The sequence below is a fragment of the Triturus cristatus genome, chromosome 8 (genome assembly GCF_964204655.1).
Source record: "Triturus cristatus chromosome 8, aTriCri1.1, whole genome shotgun sequence".
In the NCBI taxonomy this organism is placed as follows: Eukaryota; Metazoa; Chordata; class Amphibia; order Caudata; family Salamandridae; genus Triturus; species Triturus cristatus.
In genome coordinates this window covers 1,168,369,906-1,168,384,897 of record NC_140591.1, presented here as the reverse complement: position 1 = coordinate 1,168,384,897, position 14,992 = coordinate 1,168,369,906, and the positions used below count along the sequence as shown (strand labels likewise).

Here is a 14,992-nt window from a genome sequence, read left to right as displayed (position 1 = left end):
CTCTTGCGAGAGGCGTTTTGGAGATTAATTAGTGGCAATGTGGTAATAGCGGGAACCCCCCTCCTTTTTAAGGAGATTTGCTTGTACCTGCTGGGTTTACAGTCAGGCAGCCACTCTCTAAAAAGGTACATTTAAAAGGAGGGCTGCTCACAATGCAAGAAAAAAAATACAAGCCATTTATTTTATTTTGTCAGAATTGCCAAAGCGATCACAGTTTGACTTGTGTGCCTCGTGGGATCAGAGTGAATTGGCAAAAACAGGCTCACCCCTGCTGTAAGGACAGGGCACGCTGGGGTGTTCGTTATATGCACGAGGTTCCATCAGATATGCGGTGGGGAGAGAGTGCCCCCCCTCCTCCCATGCCACAATTACAGACATCGAAAGGTGGATGGGTCAGTCAGATCTTGCGCAGGCTGGAGGTGCGGTATTTCAAGCCATCTTCTGTAGTGAGCAGAGTCCCTGGCACGGGGATTTGTACTGGCAGGCGCGAGAGTGCTTGTGTACAGTTTACACCTTTGAATGTGTCCGCAGTACCGTGTGCCCAACAGATGCGCGTGACAGCAGACCTTCCAGCCTGCAGCAGGGCATGGCCCCTGCGTTTCTATAGATGTAGAAGGCAGTGCGAATGAGCTCCCCCTCCACCCACTCCCCCAGTGTGCTCTTTCACCAGGAGTTTGGTTGGGCGGCGTTCTCAGCAAAAAACGCACTTGCAGCAGGTAGAAGTTAGAATGTGTAGGCGCTAGAATTGCTGGGAAGGCAGTTCTCTCTCCCATATGCCTGCCAGACCATTTTGTGGTTTCTCTGATAGAAACGGGTACCCACAGCAAACAAGACATGTCACAAAGACTATACATGGGCAATCACATGCATGGCCACTCTGTTATGGCATAGTTGTTCTAGAAGGAAGGATAAGTACATATGTTCAGCTGCTTTGAAGTGACAACTCATGACTGCATGTTTGGGGGCATGTCTGGCTGTTAAACGTTTTCATATCAAAATAGTGAACACTGCATGCAGTCTCATGGAGTGCACCATGTTAGTAAACATTCTCTGGTCGCTTTCACTCCTGCAGTGTGTGCATTGTCTAGTGGCACGACCTCCCAGGAAGACCCACACACATACACTTCACATTTGGGGACTGTGGCTGTCGAAGCGTTTCATGTAACCGTGTGTAACTATAAAAACACTGCTTGTAGGTTCATGTGCTGCACTATTTTAAGGGTATGGGCACACTTTTCAATACCACTTTAGGCAGAATGTGGAAGGTGACATAAGGGTATTTACAGAGGTAAACTAACCCCCTAGCCAAAGAACGAAAAAAAATCAATTCGTATTTCTCTCTGTTTCTCCCTCTCACACACAGTCTCCCCTTAATCTTCTCTCTCACACCCACACTCTCGCTTGCACGCACACACCCCCATTGTGTATGCGTGTTTCTGCTTCCCACTCAAACATACGAACAGAAACAATATGGCTTTTGCACACATGTAAATACATACATACTTTGTCTCGCTGTCACACACAAACACAGATTTGCACCTCTGTCTCGCTCTCACACACTAACAAAAACACATTACCTCCCAATCTCTCATTCCCCACCCCTTCTACGCAGTGAAACACCTGTATGTCTAAGCCTGGCCTGCCATTATTACAGCCACCGTACGGTATCTGGTCGCACAAGCATCTTTCTTCCCCACCAGCTGAACTACTGAGGCAAATCACGTTTATGTGGCTTCTGAGTTTAATTTGCGACCACAACACAGCAGCCATTTCTGCATTTTTAATACAACCATTCCGATTTTGAGAGGAGTAATCTAAACATCTAAACATTTTTTAATTGGGCCTGTGATTTACTTTCGGTGGCCCCGGCTGCCCCCCCCCCCCCCCCCCATCCCCCTGCAGTCCCGAGAGGCTGAGGCAGCAATCACAGTAGCCTTCTCATTCTCTGCATGATCGGCTCTCCAAACGAAGTCACTGCTACCCACACTCAAGTAGGCTCTCCACCCCGACTGGCTCCACTTCAGCCACCTATGGGGCAACATGCATGCTAGACAGAGCACGTCCCAATATTGACAGCAGGCAACACTTAACCGAAAAGGTCCATAGTCATAGAGACGTTTAAAGGTTATTGACATGAGATAAATGCACATCCACCGAGTCTGAAATGAAACGCATTACACAGTCTGTGCTTATCCCAACACCAGCCAAGGATCCAGCCTTCCTGGACCAAACTTGGACCCCTCCGAGTCAGCATTTCAAAACTTGTTGTAAACTGCAGCAGATCCAAAGTAACAGACAACTTTTTTTACATCACATTTGTCAGCCTCACTTTCCTTTGCTCCTCAAAGTGCAAAACAAATGTGTGATCATACGATTACCTCCGGTTTTTAGTCAAAAATAAGTAGATTTCACTGTTAGGAGTTATCACTAAGGCCCATGATTGATATGGCAATTTCAATGGACACCATGGGGTCAGGTTTACAGGATGCACCGCTGGGTACAGTTGTACTACAATGATGGCCTAGGGTCAAGAAACCCTGCCGACTGGTCATCATGACCTGTGTTTTAAATGGGCCGGTACTCGTCGTTATGGAATTCCAGCATTTATCAGTTTTCTCTCCTGGAGGACTGGAGCTTCTCCTTAGACAGGGAGAATACCGGTGCGCACAGGGGACCAGCAGCAGTGCAAGCGCTCCTCCTGGGCCTTGATTATACAGTAGGTCACTTGTTTGGCAAACCGAGAGCAAGCTCTGGTGCGCGATCACACGCTGCCAACCTTACCAATCAGTTAATTTATTGTGTGCGGCCAGCGGGTTCCCTGTTCAATTGTAAACGAGATAGGGAAATGTATGACTTGACATACCGCTCAAAAGGGGGAGAGAAGACATTGCAAAAGTATTGTGATGGCACAGAAACACGATTTTATTCATTGTATTCGTGTAAAAACAGAAACAAATAGCTACGAAATTCCGAGCCACCAGTCGCCAATGAGATGGAAGGAAGGTACAGTGATGCAGAAGCAGGAGGCAGTGAGAGGTAAAGATGGGGAAAAGAGACGAAAGAACCCCTATAAATTCAAGAGGAAGAGAATTAAGAAAAGCAACTGAGCGGAGGTAGAGAGAGGAAAAAAAGGGGGAAGAGACTGAATAGGGGAGAGTAAGACAGACTTGGCAAAGGAGAGAAAGGGAGACGAAAATATGAAGAGATACAAACAGGTGTAAGTTTTGAGGGACAGAAAGGAGGAGTTGACATGGGAAAGGTTTAGACATGGGGTATGGATCAAAGGAAAGCAGTGAGATTAAATGCCCAGGAAAAAGGTTTCATGCATAGCTCTGCCAGTGATTTACCACATTAAAGTGTGTCTGCATCTCACTGAATAGTTTCTCAAACTAAGATCAAAAATAGCTCGGTGCAGCCTACAGATTTCATGCCCAATCCCTTAAAGTTACAGCAACTGCTGATCACCAATATTAATCAAACCCATACCTAGGCCGTGATTAAAGTAGGAGAACGAAAAAAGCAGCCAGCCAGCCTGTTGCATTAGCTTAGTTAAATTCTCCTACTTTAATCGCGGCCTGCCCGCCCGCACCATGCGCGCCACCAAATCAAAAATTGTAATCATGATGATGATTGATTCATCATCATAATTACACATTTTGATTTATTGCCTGCACCCGCGAAGGTCCCGTGAGAAGCTGAGCGCACAACTCAGGCTGAGCTGGAATGGGTAGCTCAGTGAAGGTTAAACAAGGCGCTAGCAGGCGAGAGGCCTCAGCATGTACACAGAGGACAGAGCTGTGCATACACGGTAATGGAATCTCGAGACCACCACCCGTCACCACCACTGCACGAGGCGCGACGCCCGCCAACTGTTTGTGCCACCCACCATGATGAATCAATGTCATATTAATTAATTTGGTGCCAGAAAAACGTTACGTACTCACCTGCTGTTGGTGGCAGTCTGTAGACACAGGGGGGCTACGTCGGCGGGCTAGCCTAGGATAAAATAATTAAATTATGGCCGCCAAAGATCAAGAAGTGCGGACCTCTGCTCGTCGTCACTCCCGATGCTGCAGGCAGGCGCGCAGTTTAAATCGCGCGAGGCCCAATGCGCATGCGGGGATGACATCAGCCGCACCCTAGAGAGGCGCGCAGACGCGGCGGAGGAGGAGTCAGTGCATCATTCTGCGCGCTGCGCAGAGGCACCTCCTCCTCCTGAAAGTTCGGTTCCACTTGCACACTGCACGGGTCAATCAGGCTTGCTGCTGTTTTCCCTGCAGCTGCACTCAGAGAGCGGACTCGGTCGGAGTAGTAGTCTTGCTTTTGCTGGGAACTTGAAAGTCTGACTGACTTCAGTCTGTCGGACTGAGAGTCAGACAGTCTCACGGTCCCACGACGGTCGGACTGAAAATCGGCCCCCCAGCCACAAAACCGGCCCCCTATTGGAAAACCAGCCCCCACCCCATCCAGCCTACCGGGGGATTGCCCGGTGCCCGAAAGCACCAGTCCGGGCCTGACTGAATCATTGGACTGTGTCGTACCCTTTTTATGACCGTCAGCTGGAACTGACTGAGCAACAAGCATTTTCATTTTCGTGTCTTTCATACGTCTTTGTTCATATTCTTGTTCTTCTCTAATTCTATTGTGATGATATTGTAACATTTGTAACATCTGTGACGGTGTGTTACCTTGCCAAGTACTCTCGAATTTTAATACTCTATTCTTAACTTGGGGCAGGGAATTCTCAACTAATTTTGTCACAAACAGATGTGGATACGACTCACTACTTGCTTTTATGCCACTATTAATACCAAAACATTTTTCGAATCGGGAATAGAAATCACTAGTGTCTTCATCTTGTTTTTGTTTACAGGCTGAAATTGCACCCCAGTTTTCCTTTTTCGTAGTCAATAAACGTGGTAGTACCTGCACTAATAATCCTGGTAATGCTGTAGTCTTTTCCCCAAGCCCTGAACCTGCAGCTCGGGCCTTTTCTTCGTTTTCTAATGCTGTCCAATCTATCTTTTGGTCTCCCACCTCCCATTCCTTTTCTTTGAGTTTCTCATAAATACCGGCGGGTAATAGGACTTTTAATATTTTCATAATGTCAGGGTAAGTATACTCTCCCATGAGTAACATGTCTTTTATCTCACGGTGGAAACCTGCTGGGTCTTTGTCATGGCTAGGTACTACTTTCTTCATTTCTAATAATTAAATTTTAGTTATGGGCGCGTACACAAACACGCGTTTAAAAATATTGTCCTCACCTCTGATTGGGTGTACTTCGCGTAAGGGATTCTGTCTGTCTATGTGATACGTTTTTCTTTCCAACTTGGGGGGAACTGAAACATGTTCTGGGCATACGAAGACAATGTACTGGTGTCGATATTCTAGAATTTCTTTAATTAAATCAGTACCTGAACCTCTCCATTTGTTCGTGAGTAATTCTATCAGTATATCAGGTAGGGGACCAGGATCGGAGTGTTGGCTTCTATACAATATAACGAGGTGTTGTATCATGTATATACCAGCTAAACGCTGTTCGTCTGGGGTAAGGTTCAAAAACGTGTGTGCTAGCGCATCATCACTGTATTTTTCAGAACTGTCAGCCCATAGTACTGCTGACCTGGCTAATTCTTGTTCATCCATAGAATCGAGCATATGATACCCCCTTCGGTCTCGGAGTAATTTATCAGCAGCCTGGAATAAGTGTTCAGGGGACTTCGTATTTAGCATAGAGGCTTGAAAATGTCTGTTACATTCTGGACGTATCGGACGTATCGGATCATTAAAGTATCTGGTATTGTTACAAGGTCTTCCCCTACCTACATAAGCTATCGTTTCTAATTGTCCTGTGGGTATTTCTGATTCTTCCTCCTCCTCTCCCTCTGATTCAGTTTTGTCTGCCTCCAATCTGGCTTTATGTATTCGTTCTACTTCTTTGCGGATTTTTCGGCACATAGCTACTATACATGTCTGTTTATCATGTTTTCCCTCTGATATATTCTGACCCCATCTGGTAAGTACTTGCATTTCATCCTGATCTACCTCGGACCTATCTCTGTCTCTGATCAAGCAGTTTATGAAGAAGCGTAACAGTAGTCTCTGTATATCCACTTTCTGGTATTCCATGGCTTCGTCAATACTTTCAGGGCCTTGCCCTGTTTGGACAAAGCGATATATATTGTCTAGATGATTAATCATTCCTGGTAGTGTCGTTAAATACATTGAAGCTCGTCGTATACGTAGTGATGATAGCAGCATTCTGTCATTTTTACCGGGCACTGGATCATATCTACAATCTACAAGATGTTCCTTAAACATGTCGGACGTTGCTATTTGGGGTGTACGTTGGTTTGCTAAATCTAATGCTAAAGAGACGATTTACTTCGTGATGGTGGCGTGGCGAAAATTGCTGTCGCACCTCCTGAGGTGCTAGGCACGAAAGGATTTGTGGGATGTAAGGTAGAAACTGTGGATGCAGGAAAAGCGGTGGAAACAGATGGGCCTGTTGGATTGTGCGGAGGAGTTTGTTGTTGCGGAGGTGGGGGCGGATGATCTCGGGGTTGAGTACCATCGACAGGTGGCGTGTGTGGTGGAACATTAACATATTCGGGAGCTACATCGTCTAAATAGGAGGAAAGGAAAATATCTTTTGCGGTCTTGGGATGTGCTTTAATCGGGAGTAATGGGGGTGGCAAATCTTTCGGTATTTCCGGGGTGGCCTTAGGTAAACCTTCGGCCAAAAGAGGATACATACCATTCATAAGAGTGTTTCGTTGTCTGTCTACTTGTTCTGTTTTTACTCGGATACCTTCCTCAACTAATACATTTTCTCGGGCTTTATTTGAGTTCTCCCTACTTTTCTCTTCCTGTCTGAGCGCTTTCTCTGTGCGCCTATGCGATTCTTTACGCCATAGTTCAATGGCATCTTTCTGTGACTGTCTGTCTTTCTATTTCCATAATTCTTCTTCTACTCTCATGATGCAATCTGCATCCCATGTCCCAGCTGCGGGCCACCTCTGACTTTCTGCTAGATCCTTGGTGTAGTCCACCCATAAGTCAAGATATAATACGGCATCTAGGCCATGTTTATGATACATAAAATACCCTGGAGTGTCCCTAGGTGGAATGGGAACAGCTTCTTCGAGTACTCCTTTTCTAGTTTTGATTTGTCTTAATTTTGAAAAGAACGGCATCTTTAAACCTTGCTACTTGATTCTTACTTGAACTGGACTTGAACACTATTAATACCATAAACACAATAATGAACACTCATTCATACCACAATTTTTTGAACACAGTAACATTTAACATTTAACATTTAACGAACAATGATAATTAGAAGAAAACTAGTCACCGACATAATACTGATACTAGATAATACTGAATTATATACAAAACATACTAGATATACTGCTAAACAGTACAGATACACTGCTGAAACAGTGCAGACCGGATCTGTGTACCCAAACCCGTCATGACCGGCACAAATTAATGTGCACGTCTAACTGCCTCCCCAGCAACGGTACTCACCGGGTAGCACGGAACGGAAGGCCTCGGAACTGAACTGAACTGGACCGGACTGGACTCGACTTGACTCGGAACTTCGGAACCTGGTGGGCCTCTGTATACCTCGGATCTTGCTCTCTCAGCTAGGCTCTGGTCGGGATACTTCGCACTTCTCACCGCCTCGTCTGGGTGTTGATCGCAGCCTCAGTCACCCCCGCTTGGCCGGAGGGAGATACAGGAAATCCTGCGGGTACGCGTTTTTGTCCGTTCAGCTGTGGCGGGAGACCGGGCCTGCAACGCACCTCCGGCGCGTGAGATGAGAAAGTGTCCCTATTCGGGCGCCAATTTATGTGGTAAATATTTAAATTACCTGTACTATTTTTCATGCGGTAAAGTCTAGTAAGAATAACTCAGTCAAAATAAGAGGCAGAATCCGTGGTATTAGAGGTTCTGAAAAGGACTTTTATTCCTTACAAAGGAATTATGGTTCGAACCAGGCAATCTTATTCCATCACCACGAAGGTTCAGGAAGGGATAGGCAATGCATTATTGACAAGTAATCATATATATATGAAAAGCATTACATTAAGACAGTTGCAGGAGGCGTAACAGCTGATAATACAGATAAGAATACACATACGTAATGAAAATAGGCGTAATAATAGGCGTATACTAGAAACGTCATTTAAAATGATGTCACAAGTGGGTGGATCCATAAGAGAATCCTGCAGTGTCAGCAGAAATATTTGGTAGAGATGCGCGCGCAGCCGCATGACGTGTGATTGACGTGCAACTAGAGGGTGAAGGGAACTTGACATTTAGCCCTACATGTGGAGACAGAAGTCTGGGGTGTCAGGACAACCTAGTCCTAAATCATATCTAATATCTTGTGTTTAAGGAACTATATTATCTGGAAGGAAAGGTCTTCTCGGACAGATCCTATTCTATACTAACTGTTAGTGCGTGTACAAGCGTCTATGTGTCTACATGAGATGCGAGGGGGCAGGAATCTTCCATGGTAACAGGGGCTATGAATTACTTGCATAAAGACAGCGAGGCCGAGCCCTTTGCTCGGTAGCAGGAAGGATGTTTACCTAAACTACTAGACTGGAATGCATTGGATGAGGAGCGGAGCAGATAACTTGAAGGCTGAACTGTTTTGGCAGGCAACAGGCCGCGTCAGGCACCGTTAGCCGCGCAGGGAGTAGGACAAAGTTCAGGAGTATTTCAGAGGCAGAAGCAGGAAAAGGCTTGATGGCAGAATTCAGGGCCTACTCGCCTGAACTGTAAAACGTGAAAAGTGAACCATATAAAGTCGGTGGCCAATCATACTTGGGAATGGAATATTCGACCCATTCATGGCGAATCTGAAAGAGGACATGTTGACGTTGGACACACATGCATTTGCGTCTTCATAGCTGGAACTGGAGGGAACATACATGTACTTGTAGCATGTACATGGAGCCGTTGGGGTCTAAGATAGGGGACATAACTGGTCATAAAATTCATATTTCCTCAACGGTCATAGGGGTTGGCAGGGGTGGCATCCCCCACTCTTCATATACTCGTCAGACGTACCCCTCCAGGTCTGTTGACCATCTGTCTGCCATCACTGAAGGCTCCTGCTGGGAGGCAATGGCCCAATCATTGACTGTTTGCAACTGTGTCCCCCAATATTAAAGGTGTAAGCGAGGAAAGGCGATTCCGCCCTCCAGGGGCTTTCAAGTGAGGGACGACCATGCAATCCTCCGTGTCCCACCCCCCTTCAGTTTTGACATGTGACATCCGCTACCGCCCTTAAGAAACCATCCAGGACCTCAAGCTGGGAGTTCTGTAAAACATAAAGGAATTTTGGCAGGTATATCATTTTGTAAAGGTCAGCCTTGCCCAGAAGTGATAATGGTGGTCTCTTCCAGCGCTCTGCATCTGCTTTGTAGGAGTGGAGGACCCTCCCTAAGTTCTCCTTAACAGATGAGTCCTGGTCCCTCGTGTTAAAGATCCCAGAGATACTTGAAATCTTTGGGTTGCCATGCAGGAGGGTAGGGCCAGGCCCTGCCCCACCTCCTCTGAAAGCGGGAATGCAATAGGCTTGTGGCAATTTATCTTGAGGCCAGAGTTGAAGCCAAGCACTGCCAGAACTAACAGCACCCTGGGGACTGAGCGATCTAGCTCCGCCAGGTACACTTGTCTGCCATCAGCATACAAGGAGACAGAGTCCTCCCAGTTTGGGTCCCACTTCGCTCCTCGCCACAGGGCTTCTGTCCACAGTCACCATGCTAAGAGTTCAATTGCCAATGCAAATAGAAGGGGGAACAGTGGACATCCCTGGCTAGTTAAACTCCTCGGAGACAGCCCCGTTTGCACTAACCCTGGCAACTTGGTCATTGTATAACAATGTAACCCAGGACATAAACTCTGCTCCCATCCCCATTTTGCGCAGTACCACCATTAAGAAAGGACATTCCAACGAATCAAATGCCTTTTCAGCATCCAGGTCAAGCAGGATGGGCGGCATGGCTGTCCGGTTGCACCTTGCCAGGCACCCAGCCAGTGTGCGTAGGTTGTGTCTCGTTGCCCTGTACGGCATATAGCCCAAGTGATCTGGGCCACCAGTGTGTCTACCACCTGCAACAGGTGGTTTGCAAGTACGTTTTCCAGGATCTTTGTTTCAAGATTTAGGAGTAGGAGACACATTCCCTGCGTGGTTTCTCCGGTTTATGGATCATCACAGTCGTTGATCTCCTAGGTATATTTTCATATGTACTTATATTTTACATATTTAAATGTATATGGTTGACTGTTAAACTATTTTTGTACATCACAGGACAAAGGGAAAGAAATACATCTGACTGTCGTATTGATATTCTTGTGCTTCAAGGAATGAGGAGAAATTGCATCTGATAGCCAAATGTGAAGGAGAAAAACATCTGACAGCTATTGTACAACATAAGTGCAGAACACGGGTGATGTCACTAGCATTTGAATGTTGCTACGTTCACAGCCATCCACCAGGAAACAATACCCAGAATCTAGTGAAACAATTTAGATAACCACTCCACACACCCTGCTCATCTCGGTTACTTTGTGCAGTTTGGTATCCCCAAGCTCACAACAGTAGTAGCTATGATAAAAATGCAATCCCAGCCTCCAGAGGAGTACGCAACAGAGCAATGCAGGTGAATCTAGCACAGTTGAGAGGCACCATATGTTTTGACCTCTCCAAACTCAACAGCACCCCACTCTTCATAAACAAAATACCACTAACAACTACAGTCAACAATCTGAACCAACACCAATCCAACACCCCACCGTGAACCTAGTTAAAGGATAGTGTGTACCGTAAAAGGACATATACTTTTACCTCAGACACATTGTAGGCAGTGCTCATACAAATTTCCCAGATGGCATGTACCCGAATTAGTAGACCTGTGGCTGCACAGACCCATCACTACTGACCAATACAGCACAAATACACATGAAAAGAGAATATTACTCACACTCACCCTACTGATTATCCAACTCAAAAAACCAGACTCCGGTCTTTGATGGAAATGTTTGCTCAAGGGCATGAAGGTATCAGGGCCGGACTGGCCGTAGCGGGCACCGGGCAACCCCCCAGTGCGCCGCACGGGTGGGGGCCGGTTTTGAGCCCCTGGGGGCCGTTTTTGTTACAGGGCCGTTTTTGCAGCATAGCTGCCGTGGGAAAGAGCTCAGCGGCACACCCAAGCCCGGGGGGGCCAGCCGAGCACTGTGCCAGGGCCGGTTTTGGTTCCCAGTCCGGTCCTGGAAGGTATCCGAACTGCAACAGAACTTAAAGGCCATACTACTGATAGAACAAGTGCAATACAAATTTCTACAAGAGGAACAAGGAAACCCTGAGGTCAGACGGGACCGGGGGTAGACATGTATTTACAAGGAACAGTGGTCCCATTCAAGATAAGTCAAGAAAAATATCACAATTACTACAATAAGAAAAGGGATTAAAAAAAATGAACAATGCATGTAGTGAAAGAAGGTTTTTATGTTGATTTTAAGAACTATAATAAAGAAAAAAATAAGTGAGCTAGCCCTGAGAAGGTTTTAAAGGAGATTAGCCGATTTCCTAAACCCAGGCTGGTGACTTAAAAAGTGACTTTTAAATAAACAATGCAAATACGAAAAGTCAAATCAACATCTCATACTCAGAAAACAAATGTACAATAAAGTTTTGAGTTTAGAGACGTAGGTCGACGACGTTTCGATCCCCAAACAGATGGTGGGATCTCTTCAGGACAAGACGAAGGTAAGGATGCCTGGGAAGTTAGCCTGGGTAGGAGGGGGAAATAAGGGGTCGCGTCATATAGGCCCACCCTCCGCTTGCCTCCACCTCCACTCTCCTTCGAGAGACCGCACCATGTGACCTGCCCATCCTTGGTCCCGGAAGTCCCGAGCTCATTGCTGGGTCCGACTTTTTCACCGCCGAACCTGGCTCGCCAGCTCTCGTCCGACACGGCGCTAATTATTACCATTTACCGCCCAGGACCCCCACGTTACTAAACGACTGCAACTGGCACTTCTTCTACCCAGGTAAGATTCACTCCGATCTTCCCCTTCCAGCGATCCTCCGTCCCACAGCTGCTACGGTACTACCTCCCTTCTTCCCCTTATTTTTCAGCAACCCGTGAGCTTGTCTCCTTCGCCGTCCTGCGTCTCCAGCTCAGATCGCCATCTATGCCATTCACACAGGCGCTACGGCACCATTAGGTGCGGATCACAGACGCTCCTCCGCCGCCTCCTATCGTGCATTCCCCCAGCACCTGAGGCCCCTCGGTCACAAATTCCTTCTATCTGTTGCAATATAGTAAGTCCCCTTCTGTACCAATTGGGACTCGTTAGACCCCCCTCCTCACCGAACCTGGTTTTTTTCAACCGGTACTCACCCTATTACTTCTCTATACATATTCTGATCCTGCGTTATTCTATCACTTCATCCTATACTTACTGTATACTTAATTCGTCCAACCTTTCTTCCCTTTTCCTCCCTTCCCTTCCCACCCCTTATTTCCCCCTCCTACCCAGGCTAACTTCCCAGGCATCCTTACCTTCGTCTTGTCCTGAAGAGATCCCACCATCTGTTTGGGGATCGAAACGTCATCGACCTACGTCTCTAAACTCAAAACTTTATTGTACATTTGTTTTCTGAGTATGAGATGTTGATTTGACTTTTTGTATTTGCATTGTTTACTTAAAAGTCACTTTTTAAGTCACCAGCCTGGGTTTAGGAAATCGGCTGATTTTCTTTTAAACCTTCTCACGGCTAGCTCACTTATTTTTTTCTTTATTATAGTTCTTAAAATCAACATAAAAACCTTCTTTCATTACATGCATTGTTCATTTTTTTGAATCTCTTTTCTTATTATAGTAATTGTGATATTTTTCTTGACTTATCTTGAATGGGACCACTGTTCCTTGTAAATACAAATTTCTACAGCATTGCATGTTAAGTTGAAATCTGCAGATGCTAATGCCACCATTTGACGTATAGCATTAAAATACATGAGAGCCTACAATTCCTGTAGAAAACCCCTTATTACAGGCGACATGCGGTGTCCTTGGGTGTCTGTTATAAAGAAATTACATAGTAGCTCAAGTCTAATAGCTTAGTTGGATTCTGACATCACAATGCCTGCTGCCAGTGTCCAAGATCAAAGCAGGTCACAGAACATAATCAGGGGCCCTGGAATTATGTGATTCTGCAGCCATTTCAGCATATTTAGGATTTGCTGCATTTGCCCCATAATCTATCATCTGCTGCACAATCTGTCGATTTTAACAACAAAAAAACGTTGTTTCTAGCTCAAACGTATCTCAGGTCATTAAAAACATAGACACATTTGTTCGCGCACAGTGGTAGGCCCTTAGCAAAGGTAACCTGGTCATCTTTCAGTTGCTTATTTCTGCACTTGGTTGTTAAACTGGTACTAAGGAAGTGAAATACTTCTCCAGACAGTATTACAGTGTGTAAGGATGACAAAATAATGAAATAAAAAAGTGTTGCATTATGCCACATAATTTGCCTTTTCTTGCCACGTAATATAGTGAACCCGCAACATAATTTGGTGCTCCCTTGCTGCATAATTAAAGCTGCAGTTTAAGAAAAAAAAATCCTATCTTGTGCTTCTTCTTTGCGGCTTTTCTAGATGAACAGCGAGAAGCAAAAAGGAGATATTTATGGCAACGTGTTTATTTTTCCATGCTGTAGGTAAATCTTGGAAATATAGAATCCCTGTATGTTTCTACATATTCTGGGCTACAGTCTTTTTTTAACTGATTTGTATTAAACTCACTCTAATATCCTTTTGCAATAAATATCTTCTTTTCGTCTGTTAAATTGTGCACTATTTTAGTATTCATTTTTCGCAAACCTCCTTTCTTGTTCGTGTCAAAAAGCACCACACCAAGGATTTAAGTGGTTTATGGGAAAGGTGATGGTGTTGCCATGTAGTATAAGGAGTAGAATATTGCAAACCTTCAGCCTTGTTCCTCTATATGGTCAAGGAACTCCTTGGTGGCTTGCAATATCCTTATATTGTATAGCAGGGGGTACTTTAACCCATATATTTTAAGTTACAATTTATATTGTTCATTATTTCAGATCAGAAGGACCAGACTAGACTGAAATGTTGCCTTAATACCAGTATAATCATGTTACTATGTGGCTAATTTTTCACAGACTGTGCAAATACAGCTATGAAGACCCATTCAAATTGCACTATGCATTTTCTCTAATAATACGCAGGATACAGAGATCTTAATTTAGAGCATTACTTGCAAAGCAGTGTGAAATGAGTGATTAGTTGCACACTGTTAACACTTATCTATTTTGCATCCTTCTAGACAAGGCAGCTCGTCTCTGTCTGTGACTGCAGACTCCTGGCAAACGCAATCCAAGGACTGAATGCTGCACGACCAGATTACATAGCGTCCAAAGCATCTCCTACCTCGGGAGATGTGGAACAAGTGATGCTAAGGAACGACCAAGATACCCTGGTGGCAAGATGGACAGGCAGAAATAGCCGGTCTTCTCTGCAAGTTGACTGGCACGAAGAAGAATGGGTGAGATATCTTTAAGTTGCTTGTGTTTACAGACGTTTTCTGGTTTATCTTGTTGCTTTAGCATAATAAAGATGATGGAAATATGACTGTACAAGAGATCTGCAAATGCGGTGCCACTATACGGCATCACAGACTACTATTTATTCATCTGTGTTGGTTAGGGTAACAGAACAACTTACTTCAACAGCGCCTGAGCCACCCATACTACCTTGGAGAACTCAACTCAATTTCATAATGTCACTAGGGAAAGGGTACTCAACCCACTGAAAATTTCCTAGACCTCAGCTAGACAAGGGCTCAGGCTATTAAGATCTGGAACCCAGGTGAATTTTGTGACCAAAGCCTTCTTCAGAAGGAAACAGACCAAATCTTCAAATGGCTGCAT

The 14,992-nt window shown here is 45.3% G+C and overlaps 1 protein-coding gene across 6 annotated transcripts in view; it reads left to right on the top strand.

The window, feature by feature from the left end:
- Positions 1–14,992, top strand: part of INPP4A (inositol polyphosphate-4-phosphatase type I A) — an 857,226-nt gene that overhangs the window by 623,819 nt on the left and 218,415 nt on the right. For all 6 annotated transcript variants that reach the window (XM_085622821.1, XM_085622820.1, XM_085622817.1 and 3 more), the window contains exon 19: positions 14,389–14,607. In XM_085622821.1, coding sequence (XP_085478947.1) covers positions 14,389–14,607 — 219 coding nt within the window. The remainder of the gene's footprint in view (positions 1–14,388; positions 14,608–14,992) is intronic.